The sequence below is a fragment of the Salminus brasiliensis genome, chromosome 19, assembly GCF_030463535.1.
Source record: "Salminus brasiliensis chromosome 19, fSalBra1.hap2, whole genome shotgun sequence".
Taxonomy (NCBI): Eukaryota; Metazoa; Chordata; class Actinopteri; order Characiformes; family Bryconidae; genus Salminus; species Salminus brasiliensis.
The window spans coordinates 21,079,067-21,100,786 of NC_132896.1; the positions used below are offsets into that span (position 1 = coordinate 21,079,067).

The window sequence follows — 21,720 nt, forward strand, 5'->3', positions numbered from 1 at the left end:
TTCCTCCCCCTGCATCTCAATTTTTCACTTCATTTCTCCTTTTCTCTACCAATATCCATCACCCTCTCTTTCCCCCTGTTCATCTCCCTTTCTCACTTTTCCGCTATCTCTCGCTCTGCTCTGTTCCCTTCTTTTTCTCTGTGCCTGTTTTCTCTTCTTCCCTGTGTTGGCTGTGTGAGTTTGCTTCAGCTCTAAAATTCTCTTTGTTTTCTCACTCTCCCACTTAATTGAAATATTTCACTACTGCGTGACTGTGCGACAACTGTGCTTCTTGTGTGTGCCAGCAGGCCCGGTGCAATTAAACAGAACATGTCGAAGTGTAAAAAATGCTGAAGGTTATTTTGTGAAGAGGCTGCTTTATGATGGCCATTTCCGCAGCCATTGCAGGAGGGAGGACTGTAGTGTGGGGTGACTCAGACGTTGACGTCTGGGGAACACTTCTTAAGCCCCTGTGTGCACTTGCCAGACTGATGTGTGTGTGTGTGTGTGTGTGTGTGTGTGTGTGTGTGTGTGTTTTCCACTCTTTCTACACATCTGTGAATGCAGATCCTTCTCAAAGGGTGCTGTTTTTTTCCATACTTTAAGCAAACTTCAGCATGATCTGAGTGCTGGCTAAATAGGAAAAGACAAGCCTTTTATGGCCCTGGGAAGAATGGCATAGCTGAAGGATCTGTCTCCATTCAGCAGCTCAATGTAAAATGCCTTTTAATTCAGTTTTATCTCACGCCTCCCTGTCCCACATAAAGCGAGAAGGAGAAAGTCCACTAAATGAGGTATCGTATTACTTTATTTATTCCCTTCATCATTGTCAAGATTTTCTTTGGAGTTCTAATGAAAAATGTAATTGACATCAAAAGTTTAATGTCGAGAGTGAAGATTTTCGAATGTAGGGGAAATGTATCAACTCAATGGGGGAAGGATGGAAGGAAATATTTCAATGCTGTAACAGCCAAGCGGCTGGGTGTACGTGTTAATGGGAAATAATGGAGGAGGCCCAGCAGGGGGAGGGCTAGCGGGCGGTGTTTGGAGCCAACTCGAAAGGGGTAGATTTTGTGTGAACGTCAGAGAGTAAAGGGCCTGTTTAAAGGGAAGCTTTTTCATCATCAAAAAAGCACATCAGAGAAAGAGAGAAGCACTGAGAGAGAGAGAGAGAGAGAGAGAGAGAGAGAGAGAGAGTCTCTCAGTAAGGAAGTGTCCTGAGAGGCCAAATCCTCAGAAAGTTGGATCATCTTCTGCGTCACATAAATGCTGGTGTGATTCAAACTTACTCCCACACCTATAATTCCTGCATCAAATACAGGCCTGTATATTAGCTGCTTTTATCCACATATACTTGCACACATGCACACACATCTGTTTACTCATAACGTGTTTCTGATCTCTTATCTTTGGCCGTGGGGATGTGTATCCTTAAACTCAGTTTTCGGTTTTCCTTGACTCAACTATCCTCTCAGTCACTTAGCCTATGGGTGTGATTCGATCCAGCTGATGGATGCCATAGCTGATTAAATTAAAAGCTGTCACTGCCGCATTAAAGGTTAAAAAACAGCGAGCAGCACACTGAGAGTGTCTGCCTGAGAAGAGGACCTTGGATGATGTAACATCCACTGACTCTCTGACTGGCTCTCCATCACTTCCATTCCACTATATTGCCGCTCTGCAAAACACCAGAAGAGTGTAGAGTAGTGATGCAGTGTATATATATACAGTGCCTCCAAGTAGTATTCAACCCCCTGCAGATTTTGCAGGTTTACACATTTGGAGTTAACTTGGCATTGTGACATTTGGACTGTAGATCAGCCTGGACGTGTGAAATGCACTGCAGCAAAAAATAATGTTATTTCTTTGTTTATTGTTTTTTAAAATTGTGAAAAGTTTATAAAGGGTAATTATTATTCAACCCCTCAAACCACCAAAATTCTGTTTGGTTCCCTCAAGTATTAAGAAGTAATTGAGGCATAAAGAACAATGAGCTTCACGTTTGGATTAATTATTTTTTATGTTTTTTATGTTTTTTCCCGCCTTTTCTGACTATTTAAGCTCCTTCCCAAACTTGTGAACAGCACTCATACATGGTCAACATGGGAAAGACTAAGGAGTATTCCAAGGCCATTAGAGACAAAATCGTGGAGGGTCACAAGGCTGGCAAAGGGTTCAAAACTTAACCTTTCCAAGGAGTGGGGCCTACCTGTCTCCACCATTGGGAGCATCATCCGGAAGTGGAAGGCTTATGGAACTACTATTAACCTTCCACGGACAGCCTTTCAAAGTTTCCTCCCGTGCCGAAGCCAGGCTTGTCCGAACAGTCAAGGCTGACCCAAGAACAACAAGGAGGGAGCTCCGGGAAGATCTCATGCCGATGGAGACATTGGTTTCAGTCAATACCATAAGTAACGTACTCCACCGCAATGGTCTCCATTCCAGACGAGCCCGTAAGGTACCTTTACTTTCAAAGCGCCATGTCAAGGCTCATCTACAGTTGGAGGATTCTGAGGCAGACTGGTTCAAGGTTCTCTGGTCTGATGAGACCAAGATTGAGGTCTTTGGTGCCAGCCACACCCATGACACTTGGCGACAGGATGGCACTGCATACAACCCCAAGAATACCATCCCTACAGTCAAGCATGGTGGTGGCAGCATCATGCTGTGGGGCTGCTTCTCAGCCAAGGGGTCTGGCCATCTGGTCCGCATCCACGGGAAGATGGATAGCACAGCCTACCTGGAGATTTTGACCAAGAACCTCCGCTCCTCCATCAAGGATCTTAAGATGGGTCGTCATTTCATCTTCCAACAAGACAACGCCAGGCACACAGCCAAGAAAACCAAGGCCTGGTTCAAGAGGGAAAACATCAAGGTGTTGTGGAAGGTGCTCAGGATTAAAGTCCACATGAGACACCCAAAGAACCTAGATAACTTGGAGAAGATCTGCATGGAGAAGTGGGCCAAGATTACTCCAGAGACCTGTGCCGGCATGATCAAGTCTTATAAAAAACGATTAATAGCTGTAATTGCAAAAGTTTTTTTCCACAAAATATTAAACCTAGGGGTTGGATAATAATTGACCCACATTTTTATGTTTAAAATGTATTATAATTTAACTGAGCAACTTATATTTTTTGTTTGTAATATTACAAAATTTATTATATTATTATTATTATTATTTATGCATCTGTTAATAAATGCTGCTCTTGTTCAAAGTTTGAAGGCTCTAACTTATTTGCAACTTGTTAAATTAGCAAAATCTGCAGGGGGTTAGATTGGTGGAAATGTAGTGTTTGAGGCCCAACAAGTGCTTTTCAGTGTCAGGCTGTTCCAAATGGAATGCTAATAACTTGGCTTATCCTAGCCCTATCCTTTGTTTATAATTAGCTGTAGCTGTTAGCTAGAGCTACTAGCCTACAACCTCTTACATGAAGCCTTGTTTATTTTTGTCTGTAGCTTTAGCCTTTACTATTGTTGTCCCTTGTTTAGTTTAATTAGCTGATAGTTTGTTTTGTTCTGTGAATATTTACTTTTCCAAATTGTGTTAAAGTATTATTAATAAAATTACAATGCCAGCTGTTTTTGTGACAGCATTTCATTGCCCAAAAATGTGCTTTCAGTTGTAATGTAAGTATGTTGTTTTTTGTAATTGAATATTTTTGCTCTTTGCTTAAAGTAGAGGTTAGCTAGACGCGTTGTTACTGTCATATACAAAAGCTCCATTAAATTTTACAGTTGATATCTTACTTTTTTTGTAGTTCTGCAATTTATATAAATCTCAACAGGGTGCACACCAAGGGCTTTAAGTACCACTGATTTATTTAATATGTCGTCAAGTTCATCATTATGGTGATCTATATAGTCTATATGGTTCCTAGCAGTAGTTTTATCTCTTAGGCTTATTGCACTTTATGGATTATATTGTGAGCAAGTTATAAAATACCATGTCACAAAAACTAACTAAAGTTTTGATTATTCATATCAGGTATTCATATCAGCAACAGCCAGACATTATCACAGTTGTCATTATTAGCCCAGCAATTCCATGTTAGCGTATCCCTAGTGTAGAGCGAGCTCTTGCAGCTCTCTCTACAACTGTAGAATAACGCAAAGCACTTAGCACTTTTCATTACTGTCTCTGCAGGAGCCTGCACTGCCACCAATTCACAAGCTGTCCTGGTGAGGCTGTGAAGTCTCCCCTGTCTCCCACCTAAGGGTGACTTCAGGCAGGCAAAGTGCAGAATGTTGCTAAAAGCAAAGTTCCTCAGGCACTCTGCTAATGGCAAATGCCAGGGCCAATGTGCTCTCCATGGTGCTGAACTTCCTGGAGGTTAACCCTTTTATTGCTGGATGTGGCATCATGAGTGCATTAGCGTGTCTTCTCACATTGGAGACATGAAACTCAGTCTATTGATTTCTTGAAGTCACACTTTTCCAGCTTTATAAATAGCATCTGTGAGAGTAGCACAAGTAACAGTGGTTTGTCACAGATGGGTGCCTAGAACCTAGCTTAGCAATATACCATCCTAAATGTCATTCTTGGCCTTTTCTATACCAGCCAATTATCAGCAGACACGTTCTGTGATTTGCAACTATATCAGAATTCCTTTTGCTGCTTTAAAGAACAATCCTTCCATCCATTGTCACTGTCTACAGTCAAGTCGAGTTTTACATTGCCATGGACTGGAGAGGCTGCTGTTCAAAAATAGAAGTCCCTGCTCCACTAGTCCACTTTTCAGCTCAGCTGAAGTTTGCAGCTGAACACATGGACAACGAAAAGGCCTTTTAGAGATTTCTTCTTTTTTTCCCCTGGAACTTCTGTTGTGGTTGATGTGGTTGTTTAATAGCTACAGGAAGCTAACATTGTCTTATAAGAAGTCATTATTATAAAGTTTTTTAACCACTTTTTTCACTATTTTTTAAATAGTGTTCCTAGTGTGTTAGCTAATGGGGGTGATAAATTGGACATTGGGGTTGGCACTTTTCTGAAGATACCAGTTGTGTTTATGTTATGTTTGGTGCAGGAGTGGATTATAATGCAAAACCCTTTCACAAGGAGATGTGTCTTATTTATTCTATGTCTTATTTGTAGTCTAACACCCCCATATTCACTATTGTGTGACTGACCTAAATACAGAAATGTGTGTATGCTGCCATAATTTCCACCTCTTTTCTATTGTCTCTGCTTCTGTCTCCTTCCTTCACTTTCTCTCTTCCTCTTGCTCTCTCTCTCCTCTGTCAGGCTGGCAGAAATGGAAAGCCAGAGTTGCTCCTTCTTCACTGACAGCCTCTCTCCTGATGAAAGTCTGTGAGTATGCAGCCTGCCACCCCCACACACTGAAATCTTTTATTACTGCCTAGGTCCTGTGTGCGTGTGGGTGCACGTCTGTGTGTGCGCACGTCTGTGTGTGCGCTCACGTGTGTATGGCTGTGTTTTTATGTTTCGGGGGCGGCTGGGCAGTGACAAAAAAACCCTGAAAGATAATGAAAATGACCCATGGCAATGCACGCACTCTCCCCCGTCATATAAAAGTCTTTGTGATTAAGGAGAACGGTCCCGGGAATAAATAGAACAGGCTGCGCCCATGACTTTCACAGAGGGTGGGGGTGATGAGAGGGGCCATTGAAATGCCCTGAAACACGATGTGGCGAGTTACAGGCCAACCAAGAGGGTAAGGTGGCTGCCTCACGCGCATACATAAGTGAAATAAGGTTGAGCCCTCACAAAAAAAAGTACGCCCATAAAAGAGGTCAGTCCATCAGAGGCTACAGCCGCAGCAGAACACTGGCTTTGGGGTGTGTGCATGAGAGAGTGAGGGACTAAGGGCAGCTTCTGTGTGGAAACACAACCTTTCAGCTGCTGTTCCACCACTGAAATTCCGTCATTACGTTAGTAATCTTCCTGATGTTACTACCTTAGCAAAATCATTGGGACATGTGTATTTTAGTGCAAAACTGCTTTTACTGCAGAATTTTGTGTCCACGTTTGGCCTGAATAACCACATTAACGTGTTATGGAATGCGCTCCACCAATTTCTGATAAAGGGAAAGCAGGACAGCCGCCAACTTCTCTTTATTAATGCAGCAGTGATCATCTTAGTGCATGTCGTTCCCAGTAAGCATTTTTGGCCAACCTGCACTTCTCTCCAAGGCAGTCTTCCATTTCTTCCAGGTGTAGCATGCAGTCTATTTTATAATTGTCAGTTACACTTGGCCTACACTCATCCGCTCAGGTTACCTCATGCCATTTTCTCAATTTGGAATGCTTCCTGATTTTTAGATTATTATCACCACATTGGAATAATATTGTACCAGTGAGTACTTTAACCTCTTTAACTCTGTATGTAGGCCCAGACTTCATTACTGTAACAATACTTTATATCAGCTTGATAGGCCCTAAAATAGAACCCTGTGAAATTCTGGTAAGCTAAAAGGATATTTGGTAGTTTTCACTTTTAAATTATAATAAAACATTAACCTAGGGGTTTAAAGGGTTAATGAAATGAAACAACAACTCCTATATCTTATCAGGATATATTATCAGGCATTAAAGTGTAAGTGCTACTTCTGTACTTTAAATTTAAATCCAAGTAGAGTCTTGCCCGCTTTGTGGGTTAATGTGATGCTGTGCTGACCTTGTCTCTCACTAGCTTAGTTGGCTTCTGTGTGTCTGTGTGTGTGCTCCTGCTCTGTTTACACAAGCATGCACTTACAGCTCAGTACATGTGCAGTATGTGGATGCGCTTCCCTGTTCTGTATTCATGCTTCAGCATGTCCTTGCTCGTATGAACCTGTGGATCTCTGTGTAAGCTCTGCTTTCTCAGCCCAGAACTATAGGAGCTATACTGCACAGGTGCAGATCAACTCTGCTGTGTGCGTGTGTGTGTGTGTGTTCCATTCAGAGGCTCTGCGCCTCTCCGTGTGCAGCCTCCAGAAGTCTGTTTGCATTTCCACATTGGACTTGATCCAGATGCTATGAGTAGCTTTGATCTAGCTCACAGTTTTGTCATTAAATCGCTAGTGTCAAACAGCATCAAAGGTGCAGGTATGCCCTCTGCTGCAGTGTACAAAGTAGCAGGTAACGCCGGAGAGGCAAATAGATTGCTGAGACAATGTGCTGCAGTTTTTTTTAGCTGTAATTTCTCTCATATCATAGCATTTGAACTGGATCAAAGGATTGCGCATGCTAGGCTTATGTGTGCTTGCTCAGCATGTTAATTGTGGGCTAAGGTGTGCACATTTTCCTTTCCATGCATTTTTGCTTCAGTGTATGTAAGCTTGTCTATGAATGAGTGTAAGGGTGTCTGTGTGTGCTCCATCACCTAATGTGTGGTTATCTGCTGTGCACACTGTGTGTGTTTGTTTCCAAGTCAAGATGTTTACAAATGTTGCTCTTAGCCTTTGTGGCTGTGAGCAATTGTGTGTAACTCGTGTATGTGCTCAGCAAAGGTTGTATACAATATGGCTAGAAAGTTTGCAAACATTTAAAACTGTTTATATTTCATAGGCTTGACCTGAAATGACCTCAAATCTTTATCAAATCTACACTAAATAAAGATAAACAAATGGCGCAAACATATTACAGTGATTATGTATTATATATTGAGCAAAGTGTGTGAACCTCTAGCTGTATAAGTTCATTTATATTTATTTATTTATTTATTTATATTTTTGTATTTTATTGTTTTGACCATCACCACTCCCTACTGAAGGACCATTCAAATCAAATCAAATTTATTTGTACAGTGCTGTTATTTGTACTGTAAAGCTGCTTTGTGTTGTCACAAAGCAGCTTTACACAATCAGTAATCAGTAAAAATACAAGAAATCAACAACATCAGAATCAGAATCAGAATCAGAATCTCTTTATTTCACCAAGTATGTTACCCATACAAGGAATTTGTCTTGGTGAGAGCAACACGTATGACAAGTAACAAAGAAACACAGAACACAGTCTTAAACTAAAGGAAAATGACACTAAACAATAAATAGGGTAGGGGATAAATTAAAAAAAGTAGAAAGTACTAAAGGTAATAAAGGTAATAAAGAGCTGAAAAATATATTTACAGAAAAGAAAAGAACATCTGTACAGGTGTGCAAATAATGAGAAGACCTAAGACTAAAGAAAACCTAAGACTCCCAGTGAACAAGCCAAAGGCGGCAGTGGCAAGAAAAAAACTCCCCCAGAGCTGGAGAACAAAACCTTGGGAGGAACGAAGACTCACAAGGGGGACCCATCCTCCTCTGGTCAGAACTATTTATAAATTATTGATAAACGTCACCGTACCAACAAGACTGTTCTACTGCTCAGGTGTGCAACATAATCATAATATGTCTATAATAATCATGGTATATTATATATATAACATTATATATATATATATATATATATATATATATATATATATATATATATTACTTAATCAAATCATAGCAGTGATGGTAAAGGAGTAATGATAATGGTGGTAATATTAGTAGTGGCAGATAGTTAAGAGTTGTGGCAGGTTCACACTACATGATCTTACTGCAAATCAGTACACATGTGCACACAACTTGTATCACTCATTTCTTATAAACATTAATTAAGGAAGAAAAAAGAAGCAATTTGTTCTCATGGTCACGTGGAGAGCAGACAGACTCATGTGGGTTCCTCCTGCTGAAAGATCTTGTAATTTGTGACCCCATGACGCCGATCAGTTGTGTAGGGAGAGTGGTGCACATGTGTAAGTGGGGAGAGTGTGCACATGAGTTTATGCATACGAGGGTGGCAAACGTATTTGTGGCAACAGGCCACATTACACACTGTATTGTTTTAATAGGGGGCTGGCCTAACTTTAATTAGAAAGCCCAAGTTGACATTAGCTGAAATAATTCTGGGTCTAAGAAGCATCACAGGACAGAGCCAGCCCTCTTTATGAGTTTATTCAGTCTCTTCTTGTCTGCTGTCGAGATGCTACTGCCCCAGCAAACCACTCCATAAAAGATGGCAGATGCCACCACTGTGTCAAAGAAAGTCCTCAGGAGTGCTCCTTGCACTCCAAAGGACCTCAATCTCCTCAGTAGGTAGAGTCTGCTCTGGCCTTTCTTGTAGAGTGCAGCAGTGTTAACTGACCAGTTTGTTATTTAGATAAACACCCAGGTATTTATAAGAGTCCACTCTCTCAATGTCTATACCCTGGATGTTCACTGATGGAGGGGGGTGTCTGGACCTGCGGAAATCCACCAACAGTTTTTTGGTCTTTCCTGCGTTTATCTGAAGGTGGTTCTGAGAGACATCAGTCCACAAAGTCTTAAATCAGTTCTCTGTACTCGCCGTTCTCCTTATTAGTTATGAGGCTGACGATCGCTTCAGAGCATCAGAGAACTTCTTGAGGTGACAGGTTGGTGAGCTGTACATGAAGTCAGCAGTGTACAGGGTGAAGAGGAACGGTGCCAAGACCATTCCTTGAGGGGCCCCTGTGCTGCTGACCACCATATCAGAGACACAGTCCCGTGCCCTCACATACTGTGGTCGGTTGGTGAGATAGTCTAGTATCCAGTTACCACCATCAGGCAAATGCTACACCAGAATGTAGTGCATGGCAGTATGGCAGGGAGGAGGCCACTACTCTCTAGAAAGAACATTGCTGCCTGTTCTCTGCAAAGATTAGATTAGATTTTGGTAATCTGTAAATTTGTGAAATTCATCTTAGTCAAGACTTTAACCTAATAGAAATGTGGTAGGAGGACTTTAAAAGGTCAGAATGCAAGTAAGACCACCAACATCACTGAACTCTAACTTTTGTAAGGCCAAATGGACCAAAATTCCAACCAAGTTACCAAAAATGTTTGGTTGAGGTTTCTGCTTTTTAAGGGTGTCATGCCCCTACTGAAAGGAAAAGTTCACATACTTCTCAATAAAGATATTTGATGTTGGATAATTTTGCTTAATAAATAATTGTAAAAAAAATGGCTTTGTTTAATTGGCTTCTCCATACCTTGTTAGGCTTTATAATGAAGATCTGATCACATCAGATTTATGTATGAATACAGAAAATTGAGAAGGGTTTGCAAACTTTCTCGTGCCACTGTATATGCGTACTTGTGCATACATGCATATGAATGCCTGTAGGAACTTTAATGAGGTCTGGGATTTTGGACAGGAATTGAATATAGCCCAAGAACATTCTCCTCAAGACCAATTAGAGCTAACTCCAACTCATTACAGTTTTGAACCTGTACTGAAACTTGACACAAACCTGATTATCAGCTGTCCACAATTAAAATTGGTTTATGAGAACCTAATTATTATATATAGCCCAATAATGTTTGATGTTGAAAAAACACCACCCTGTACAAACCCCACCCCTCAGGTTTAGATAAATGATTTAAGCTCTAAATGCCTGTGTGGCTATGGTGCTGTTGGCTAGCGCATGCTTTCCTTTGGCTGGTCTGGGCGCATGTGGGCGCATGCCCTGTAAAGCGGGTGTGTGTATGCGCTGTGGCTGTGGCTCTGGCTCTGGCGGCTCAGTGTGCATTGTCTCCTGTGCGGCGGGACTCAGGGATGAAGATCAGTACCTCCTGCGTCACTCCAGCCCCGCCCTGGAGCAGGACTCTCCGCCTGGGCCACACCTCCTCGCCCACCTTGACTGCCACAACAAAGAGGAGCTGCAGCGCACTCTGGCCCGACTGGAGAATGAGAACAGGTGAGGACACACACACGCACACATTCATAGCGTCCCACTCTCTCACTGTCACACAGTGCTGCCTTTTGTTTATTGGACAATGCATAATACCAGCAAGTCACAATGTAATGCCAGCTGGTCCCCTGGCAAAAGGGCCACAGACTATGCAAAAGCATGGCATTGTTATTTATTTATTTAGCGTGCGCAGCACTCTTTGTTGTGTAGCGACAAATGGTGTCCATACCTGTGTGACTGATGCCTGAACTGGAAGTTATTCAGAAGTGTTGTAGAGGTACTGAGGGCATCCTGTCAACATTCTGACTGACATATTTAGTTTAAAGCTGTTCAGAGCAAACACTTCTAATTAATGACTTTTAAGTAACTGGAATAAAAATTTATTTTATTCATGATTGACTGTGGACATTGCAGAGAAGACTAAACGTTTTTTGGGTCCACTACTAGAAGTGCAATCTTCTCCTTTTTTGTATGAAAGTCTCATTTCCTGAGATGCTTCTTAGAAGTTAAATCTGCACCTTTTCAAAACCACTTAAGTCTGCACCAGGGGCCATGGCCATCTATATGACTCATTTACATTTCCTTCCTCCATTTTCTTTAGAAACCCTGATCTTTAAGCCTGGGTCAGTTCCAGCCCGCTTTGCTGTGTGCGAATAATCAGTTAATAAAGCAGGATTAATTACGAATGTCTCCAGGGCATCTGCAACCTTAACCCAGTTCATAAATCTACATTTACTGCTGCCATTTGTGGTGGCTTCCAAGGCCTATGTGATTGCCACCTCTATTAAAACCTTGTTACTTTCCTCATAAAGAGTAAAGAAGCAGTGATCTGGCTATAAATGTGCTGACTGTTCTATAAATAGAACGTGACAGTTTCTTCCCTTTAACATGCTTTTATTGCAGTGTGTTTTCACTTGACCCTTAAAATGCTTTAGTAATGTCTCAAAACACAAGGTCACATTTCTTTTTTGCAGTGTTGCTTTTCAGTTGGTAATTAGTGACTCTGAAGCACTTATTTATAAACAGAAGCAGTCTCAGGCATTTTGGGACATATGGCTATTTATGTTGTTTAGTGAGAATGGGATTTGTTTTGTATTCTGTTGCTGATTTTAAAGTTGGCACGTAGATAAATTATATGCTTCATTCAACCTACCATAGAAACAACCAAAGTTAAGGCACTAACAGAAATGTAAAAGAATATGTAATTCTGCACTTAGAATGCCAGGTTTGTGTATGAGCTCTTTATCTATCTCGATTACCTAGTAGGTAGGTCTACCTAGCTTATGTGCCAGTTGTTATAGTTCTTTTAGTGTGCTAACATTTATTGCTTGATGTTTGTGTTTGTACCCTTCTGTCATGTTGTTAAGGCTAGTGTAAACAAAGGGTCACATCTGTCCTTTTTTGTGGACTGAAAGCTGTGAATGTGTGGTTTAGTGCTGGATCTTCACATTAGTGTCTTCCTTTGGAGTCAATAGGGCTTAATGCCGAAGGGGTTAATTAAGTGAGAATTCAAGAGAATTCCCGGTGGTCTAGTGTGGTTTTAGCCCATTTGCAACTGTCCGTAAAAATATACAAACACAAGAACAAGGATTTAACTATAATTGGTCAGCCAGTTAGTTCAGAATAGACATTGAGTTTTGTGATTAGCCTAGGAAGATTGGCACGGTGATATGAATATGTTGGTGTTCAACAAAACAGGCAGTTTTACTTTACTTGTTTTAGTTTTTAAGGCACAAGTTTTTTTTTTCACTTTTTGTTGTTGTTTACGGCAGCAATTCCAGTCAGAAAACTGGAGAGAGAAAAAAATTCGCTCTGACCTGGTAGGCCTGAACCATCATGTTGACTCAAGAAATGAGTTTGCTCATAAACATTTCGGATGCTGAGCAAAAAGAGGAATTTATGTGGAACCACAGCACAGAAAGTCAGCATAGCACAATTGAACAATTTGGAATGTTTTGTAACAGAAAGAAGCATTGAAATACTTACAAAAACTCAAACGTCTTGCCTGCTAATTTAAATAATTAAGTAAATGCCTCCGGATTCATTAGCTAATGCTTCATCATGCAGCAAGACAATGTCCCAGCACAAACACAGAGTTCGCCAAGAATCTGGTGAAGTTAATTTGCAAAGCTGTATGCAGGTTTTACTACTATTAGGTATTAAATTTGCAACCTTTTACTTTGTTGTACATAATGTACTTATATAATGATATTATATGAATAATTATATTTTTGCTCTGCAAAGCACAGATTTTTTGTTAGGCTGCAAAAATAAGCAGCTTTAGAGGTTTTGGCTTTGCAGTCACCGTATTATAGAGTGCACTAAATTTATTCATGACACATAAAGTGCAGATATTGATAATTTGGGGGGGGTTATACCTTTGTGTCTGGCAGGATGCTGCAGGGCGAGTACCGGCGGCTGAAGTGGAAGCATGAGGAGGCGGCAGCAGCTCCACAGCTGGTTGAGGGTGGCGCGGGCTCGCCAGCAGGTCAGCAGGATGAGGAGCTTCTGGCCGAGGCTCGAGTCCTCCGGCAGCACAAGAGCCGCCTGGAGACTCGTATGCAGATCCTGGAGGACCACAACAAGCAACTGGAATCGCAGCTCCGTAGGCTCCGAGAGCTACTGCTGCAGGTTAGGACACAAACTCTCTCTCTCACACACACGTTTCAGAAAGAATGTGAGTGCTTGCAGATTTTGCTTGAACTGATGTTTGTGGGAGAGTGGTGTTTACCTTCCCTGCATTTATATAAATACAGGATTTAAAACATTAAGGACACGAAAAGAGTGAATAGGAAGCATATGGAAATGTTAATGAAGGACAAGAAAGGACAGACTGGCTGAAGGTGTGGGGATATGAGGGAGCTTAGGGAACAAACAGAGCCTGTCTGAAGACAGAAAAAGGGAGGAAAGGAGGGAGGGAGAGAGTTTTGAGGCTGCAGGCGGAGAGTAGGAGGATGTGGGGACGGTGGGGGGGAGACGGCATTAGAGGCTGCCTTGATGTTTCTCACGCAGGGAAGTAGAATGGGGACACAGAGGGAGAGAAGAGAGAGAAAGGTAATGTCTCAGGTAAAGTGAGGGGAGATTTGGGGAGAGTGGGGGAAAGAGAAAGAAATAGCATGGGTGATGGTTGAAAGAGAGTTGCTGAAAAAAGGCAGACTCACAAGTCAAGGTGATTTGCAAAGGCATATAGGAGGGGAGGCAGGAAGGCAGAGACTATTTGTTGAAATCATCATTGTAAAGACAGATTGTGGAGGGATTGAAGGTAAGTCATTTCTGAGGCTGTGAAAAAGAGGATGGAAAAGCAGATGGAAAGAGCAGCTGAGGATAAACTGAGGATTCCATTGCCTCCGGGGAAAGAAATAGAGGAGAAACGAAGCAGGTGAAGGCAGAGCATAGAGAAACTACAGTATGGCTGGAAGATGAGGTGAGAGGTAGGCAGAGAGTCCAGAAAACCAGAGAGGGGGCAGAGATAGCAAGACAGGACAGATGCTTCAGGTTAAAGTGGGATGATTGACGGGTTGTGCAAATTGAGACAGAGTGAGAGGAGGGGATTGGCAGCTGTAACTGGGGGTGAAAGGGGGATTACAGTGGGGATAGACAAGAAGAGGGAGAGGAACTCAGAGGAGAGCTAATTGATGTTGGTGGAAATGTAAATCAGGGACGGCATAATGCAATGGGAAATTCTGGAAAATTCAAGCCCTCTCATTTTGCCTGCATGTCTTTTGGGGTTGTATGGAATTACCTCTGTGGACACTTTGGCAGGTTGATGGAAAAGTTTGAAACGTACTTCTCTCTCAGACTACGTCTCCCTGCTGAAGCGAGCTGTCTCTCTTCAATTCACTTTTTTCCATCCATGTGTGATGTGGCAGAAAGAGGGTACTTTTTTTCTTCGTGTCTGTCGCACTGTTTCATTTCTGAAGGAAATGCATTGCCTTTCTAAGATATGGAACTGGTGCCAAATCCCTGGTTAATATATGGCAATGTTCTGAGTTTCAGCAGAATTGAAAAACTTGTGCAAGGGTTTCTTTATATTTTCATCACAGAAAGCAACAACAGTCAGTGCCTCTCCAGAGTACCGTTAAATCCGATTCAACCTGTATTCACAAAACTGCTGCCAAATTGTGCAATAAATAAAATTACGGTAATTTCTAACTAAAAAAGCAGTGGTTAAAGACTTAGTTCTGCTTCATAATTTGCTAATAGAAGCCTCCATGTACACTAGATGGACCAAAGTACTGGGACACCCAAACATTACATCTACAGGAGTTTTATGATATCCCATTCTAAACCTGAAATAGGTCAGCATGCTTCCACTTTTCAATAATGCCACTTACAGCTGATCAGGATCATCTTGGAGGGTAGAAATTTTACTAACTGACTTATTATAGTACAGTATTACAGTACTTCGCTTGAATTCAGTGAGCTCTATAGAACTGCATGGCTAGGTGTTTGATGTAATACACCTTTAGCAATAGGACTGATTGAAACACCTGGATTTAGCGATTAAGAGGTTTTCTCCAATTCTTTTGCCCATATAGTGTAAATTACTACTTTTGACATCGTTTTGGAGTCTCTTCTTCCTCTCTTCTGTTCTTTCTTCTATTTTTCTTCTTTTTTTCCTCAAGCCCAAAGATGACTCAGAGGCCAATGGGTCAGCACCTTCTTCTCTGTCTTCACCTGTGTCAGTGGTTCACCAGAGGGAGCCACCAAGCAGAGAGACCACAGACACTGAGGCTGCAGGTTAGACCTAGACAGTAATCAGGCAACAGATTTCCATCACCATTTTTTGGAATGCTAACATTATAATGCTAGAATAAGGGGAATAAACGTAAAAAATATCTTAAGAGGGCCTGATTCACTGACCCTTCTTAAGAAAACCTTTCTCCTTAAAACCACTTATGCAGTTTTCATGTTGATTGTGATATTCGCCAGTGTTTTTTTATTTGGTATTTGTCCAATTCATGAAAACAATGGGATTCACTAATTTAAGAGCAGATAATAATTCTGTTTAAAAACACATTATGAACCAGGCTTTTCTAAAGAACACATTTAAGGAGGCCCATTATCCTCATAAATTAAAGAACAACCATTTCTGTGCAGCGTGTCCAGGTTTATGGTGCATAACCCGACAACAGACAATTTGTTGTTATAGCAACAAAATGCAACATGCCCAAAATGTGGCAAATTTACCAACATGCCAAAACATGGCGAAAATGTCAAATCATTTCTCTTGTTTATATTTTACAGTAAACAGGGATTTATTCTTTTCAGTTTATTATTCTTATTGTTATTATAACAGGGATTACATCTTTAAAAAAGTAACATTATTCAAAATTGGTAAGTGCAAATAATTATTGAATACGGAAAAGCAGCAAATTGGATGTTAATGTAGTTGTGCCAAGATGCAACACTGACATATAAACTCCTTTCCAAAGAGTTACACAGGCTTAAGAATGTGTTGTTAGCTGCAATCTGAAAGTCGCTGCCTCACAGGAGAGGATCTTGACCAAGAGCAAGACACAGTGCTGCAGCTGCAAGAGGTGATCGAACAGCTAAGGAACGTCTTCCCGTCCGAGCCGGTCCAGTGAGGAGCCTGAACAAATGCAGAGGGAGAGACCAGTCGTTTCACGGGTTGGTGCACAGGACAAGCAGAACTTTCTGTAGTACTCATGGATGATCCGCCATCACCTTCAACTCTATTGTTCTATTGCTGTACAAATTAACTGTAAATATACACTGTAATATAGCACAGGTACAGAACAAGTTAGTTGCTTGTACCTGTACTTGTATATTGTATGTTGTTTTTTTATATCTATAACCATAACTTCTAAGGGTTAAAAATGTACCTTAAAGGGTTGCATTATTTGTCTCTCTTTCAGGTGCCATATAGCTCATCTAATTGTGGGTTTTGTCTGGAGTATGCAAGACAGACAGACAGACAGACTGATAGATGGGCTCAGCAGGTCAAACGGTTCACTTGCCTGTCCTTGCTGACTTCTGCACTGCAGTGAAGAGTTCCTGAGTGATAACTAACTAATGTCCTCCTGGTGCCAAAGGCCAGCGCTTGATCGTCCACTGTGCTAACCAGCTGCCTGTAGTAACGGAAGGCATGTGTGGCTTCTTCAGTACAGCACAATGACCTCTCCGCCAATCAAGCACAGAGAGGAAAGGACATCCCTTGTACTTATATCCTGTGCCATCAACTTCAATTAATGGCTTTTACTTTTGCTTTTAATCATATGTTACAGGGTTTTACTGCCATCTCATGCAACATTAAAATATTCACAGACACACAAACACACACACACACGCATAACAAATGCAGGCCGGGCCAGGCCTCGTGTGGCCTCTGCTCTGTGAAAGCAGAGAGGAACAGATTGCTGGGAGCCAGCGGGACAAGCATATTTGCTCTGTAGGGTTGACACATCAACGACAGAAGCCATCATTTATTCAATGCAGCCATAGTGCTGTATTTCTGCTCTTGATGGCTCCCAAATGCAACTGTGCCCTCTTCTGCCTCCTTCTCACTCTCTCTCTCTCTCTCTCTTTCTCTTACTATCCTGTCATTTTTGTCCCTCTTGCTACTGTTATTACGAATCACTTACGCTCACTCACCCACAGATGTATCCCAGCTTACATACAAAGTATCTGCAAGGAGATAAGTGCCCATTTTACAGCTCTTTGGGTTTCCTGGTGTAGGGGGGAATGTCTCATAGCGAGGAAGATTTGTAGCGCAACACAGCACATGCTTTGTTGTGAAAGCTTTTGCCTGAAAAATGACAGGCCTCTGCTGTGCGATGCACAGAAGGAGGGCAACCGCAGGCTAGAGCAGCGGTGGGTGTGTCTGATTGCCTGAGAACCCACACCTCCAAACCCCGGTTGGAGGCTGACGCACTTTAGACCTAGCATGTTCCTTAACTCTCAAAAGCGTCACGCATCTCATAAACACAGCTATCCTTAGATCACCTCTCTGTGTCTCTCTCTCTCTCTCTCTCTCTCTCTCGCTTTCGGCTTCATTTCATCTTTTTCTCAGTTCCACAGTCGTTGTGGAGGAAATTGAAGAGCGAGTGATGCAGGATTATTTAACATTATGGTTAAGGAGGCGGACAGCGAACTGATCCCGCTCTTTGTGAACACACAGAAGGCAGAAAAAGACTTTTTGTAGAGCGATTTATTGGGTGCTGTCAGATTTCTGTGAAAAGAGGCTGTATCCCTAGAACACTGAAAGAGAGAGAGCAAGAGATTGAGGCAAAGGAAGGGGGGAAGAAAAATGGGAGCGCCTGAGAGAGAGAAAAGGGGAGAGGGAAAAATATGGCAGTTGCAAGGAAAAGATTGGCTGTGTAAATATTCACTTGGGTGGGTTTGGCCATAGCAGCCCTGTAGGTGTCAGATTAGCTACTGCTGAGAGTGAGAGAGAAAGAAAGAAAGAAAGAAAGAAAGAGCAGAAACAGTGAGAGACTGAAAGAGACAGTGAGGAAGAGAAGGAACAAATGGAGAGAAAGAAAAAAGAGAGAGAGAGAGAGAGAGAGAGAGGATGTTCTCTGTTTGTTCCAGTGAACACTCTGAAGTCATTAGCTGCCAGCACAAGGACAGTACCTGCTTTTCCACCTTTCCCTGAAAAAGAAGCCATCTACAGCCTACAACAGTTTTTTTTCAGGGCACAGGTTTCAGTTTGAATCCCATTGCACATTCTCCAGGCCTCTGCTCGAGGCAGAACGTTCATATTTGACATCACTGTGCGCTGCACTGTCTGTTTATTTTGACGCGGTTGCTAGGGAACTGTCCCAGAAGAACCGGCTGCTCTCTGGAAAGGTGGGGCATCGTTCATAATAGAGAAGATGCAAATAAGCGTATGGAGGGAGAGAGAGAGAGAAAGAGAGAAAGAGAAAGAGAGAGAAAGAAAGAGAGAGAGAGAAAGAGACAGTGAAAGTGTCTGAAGGTGCACACATCCCCCACCTAAGCTGCCTGTCACTGTTTAGCTGGCATGGCTCTTCATTAAGATCAACATCTGTTGCATCCAGCTGGGACACCTGTTATCATACTAAACACACTTAAAGACAAAGGACACCCAACACAGAGAAATGCGCCCACAAACACATTCTATACTTTGATCTTTTATTTATTTCCACTATTCATATGTCAGGTCCCGTTAAATATGCAGGAAAGAGCTTTTGTCCCCCCCTCCATCCATGGTCATAGTTCATACAGCTTTTCCCTTTTTGAAGCATTACTGGCACAGGAAATGTCATACTCTTTGAAATGTTAAAATAATGAGATTGGACATGGTAGCAAATCATTTACATCACTTCACTACTCTTTGCTACATTTGCTATGCTTTGCCATAAGCCTCCGGTTCCAGATGTACCCAATATAATTTTTTCTTCAAGCTAACGTTGGCTCCGTTGCCACTGTCTACTCATTTAGAAAATGAGATAAAATGAATCTCAGTAGGTCACCACAGGTGGCCGCAGCCTCTGGGATCTGTAGCATGACTAAAATGGTATATGGTCTCGGGATGACGTGGTACCACACGCCATTGCTAAGGGCTGAACCTGCTGTTTTTAGCTCCACTAACGAACCCACTCATTATTTCGGTTTTTAAAAGTAGCAGACCTGCAGGTCACGACACCTGGGCTGGCCTCGGCCTGGTCAGCAAGCTTGTTTCGGTCTCTACAATACTGGGCATTGATTTAACCTCTAAACTTGTGACATTACTTACATTTAGTCCTGCGTTGTCTCTTGCTTTTAATTTGATAATTACAGACATTCCACCTAAGTCTGTGTTCAAGTGTTGATCAATTTTTAATGCACCGTTACCTTGCACCGTAACACATGATCTGTTTGTTCCCCCTTGTTTTTAATTTATATAAAATGTTTGTGAAAGGAAAAGCTTTTTAAAAATGAATGAGTTACTGGCTGCTTTCTACTCATTGTGTACAAAGAAATAAATTTGTATTTGTTATACTCAGTGTCTGTCAAGCCTAATTAAGTGCTCCAGGATGCATCCGTAACTTAAAAGAAAAAGTGGAATATGGATGTGTTCATAGCTTTTTAGGTTTTCGTTTTGCGTTTTTTGAGGCAGATTTTGCAGGGGATGCTTTGGATGTAGCGCTGGCTGTAGCTGACGCTTCTTTAGGAAACGCTTTCCCTGTTGTATTCTTTCCTTGTGTTCTCTGGCTACTAATAGTCTTGCCTTTTTTGGTGTCAGCACATCCAGGCCTGTTCATATGTTGTGCCAGTCCTGCTCCCTTTTCAGCCTGTGGCCCACCACCAGTGCCCAGCTCCTCAGCACCTGCTGTGTTGTTGGACTCTTCTCTGACATTGCTGCTTTTCAACTGGCTAGCATTCTCTGTAGTAGCTGTGTTTTTAACAGCATCTTCCTGTTCAGTCATAAGAGAGACTTCCATGACCTTGCCATCTGTGCCCAATCTCGGTGTACTGTTCAAATTATCTATCCTGACTTCGGCTTGATCTAAATGTCTCTCCTTATCCACAGACTTATTATCTAACTCTCCCTTCACCTCGTTTAGAGCTGGACAGCCTGCCTGTTCTCTATTGAGGCCTTTTGTCTTCTTTTCCTGTCCCTCTTCATTGCTCGGCAGGCTGAGTATGCTTTCCTCTCCTTTGTCAGAGTTGGCAGTTTTTGCTTGTCGTTCTACATCCTTGACCGTTGCAGAGCTCTCTCCGGTAGTTTTGCTCTCGTCAGCCCATTTTACCTCCTTTTTCTTTTCAACCTTGCTGCCTTTCTTGATCTGGGCCTTCTTTTCCCACTTCTCCTGACTGCTGGTCCAGTAGTTCTTCTGCTCGCGAATATGTTTGGAACGCAGAGTCTCCCCAAGCTTTTTCAGCTCCTGCTGCACGATGGGCTTAAATTTGGGGTCAAGACACACCACTCTGGAGAAGTCCTGGCGAGCCTCTTCCTCGTTATACAAGGCTGAATGAGCACGAGCGCGCTGATAGACAGCTTTCAGATTGTCTTTGAGAGGGACAGAGAGACAAACAGAGAAAGAAAGAGTGAGAATTCCAACCACACGTCGATTTCACAATAAATAATTCAGGTTAAAGAAAACAGTTTTTTTCCTTTTTACTCAGAGCTACTGGATGGAATTACCAGGGGAATGTAGGAAAAAAAATCAATATCACGAATGATGCAAGTGGTTTAAACTTTCTGGGAAAGCAAAGGATTGACGAATGAAACATCCAGTCAGGGCGGCCAAGAAGGAGCATGCACCATATTGCATCTGACACACAGCTGAAGGCCCTGTATTGCTCTAAAGAGTGAGTGAAAACTGTAATTACCCAGTTCGCTACGGATTTGCCCCAGGGGGTGAGGGTGGGGAAGATGTATACACGCTGCTGCTTCCATTTTTTGTCTGTTCTCCCTGCTGAAGCCAGCATGTGGGAGAACTGGTATGCTGTGACCATGGAGAGGGTTCCTCTGTCTCCTTAAACAGTTAGTGTGAACTCACCTTTATGACTCTTCAGCAGCTTGTTGTTGAGATTGACCACCTCTTGGTATTCCCCAAGCTCAAACCTGCACTGGCTGAGGTTGAGAGTGAGTGGCAGGCGCACTTTCTCTAGAGATTCCCAGTCCTCACCTCTGTAGTCCACTTCCTATGCACACAAACACACATACACACACACACACAGACAGTGATAGATCCGGCTGGGTGAGCACTGAATTGCTTAAATCCCTTTAGGGATATTCTCTGTATGCTATTCTACAGGACCACACTGTACTTCACCCGCGAGACAACAGTGAGAGTGTACTGTCCTATTGATTCCCATTGTGTGTGCACTGGGGTAGAACTTGCTTTATTTACCTTTTCCATCAGTACACTTACCTTGGTCTGAAGATAGTCCACATAATCCAGGGCCTCCTTGAATTTTGCCATGGCCTCAACATAGCGCCGCTCCTTAATATGGAAACTGCCTTCATCTTGGAGCAGCATAATTAGCCGTAACATCTGCTGTCGGTCCTTGCCCTCAATAAGAGCCGCTATTCTCTCATTGGCCTCTGACCTGGGCTCCTCCGTTTGACTCCCCTGCCTGTTTTCCT

The 21,720-nt window shown here is 42.3% G+C and overlaps 1 protein-coding gene across 6 annotated transcripts in view; it reads left to right on the forward strand.

The window, feature by feature from the left end:
* The window catches only part of drp2 (dystrophin related protein 2), a 60,746-nt gene extending 41,121 nt beyond the window's left edge, over positions 1 to 19,625 (forward strand). Inside the window, exons 17-22 of one of the 6 annotated variants that reach the window (XM_072664291.1) lie at positions 5,225 to 5,290; positions 10,524 to 10,667; positions 13,055 to 13,292; positions 15,287 to 15,401; positions 16,155 to 16,292; positions 16,541 to 19,625. In XM_072664291.1, coding sequence (XP_072520392.1) covers positions 5,225 to 5,290; positions 10,524 to 10,667; positions 13,055 to 13,292; positions 15,287 to 15,401; positions 16,155 to 16,249 — 658 coding nt within the window. In that variant the 3' untranslated portion in view covers positions 16,250 to 16,292; positions 16,541 to 19,625. The other 5 variants (XM_072664292.1, XM_072664293.1, XM_072664294.1 and 2 more) reach the window with 5 other exon arrangements.
* Positions 19,626 to 21,720: the final 2,095 nt, after the last annotated feature.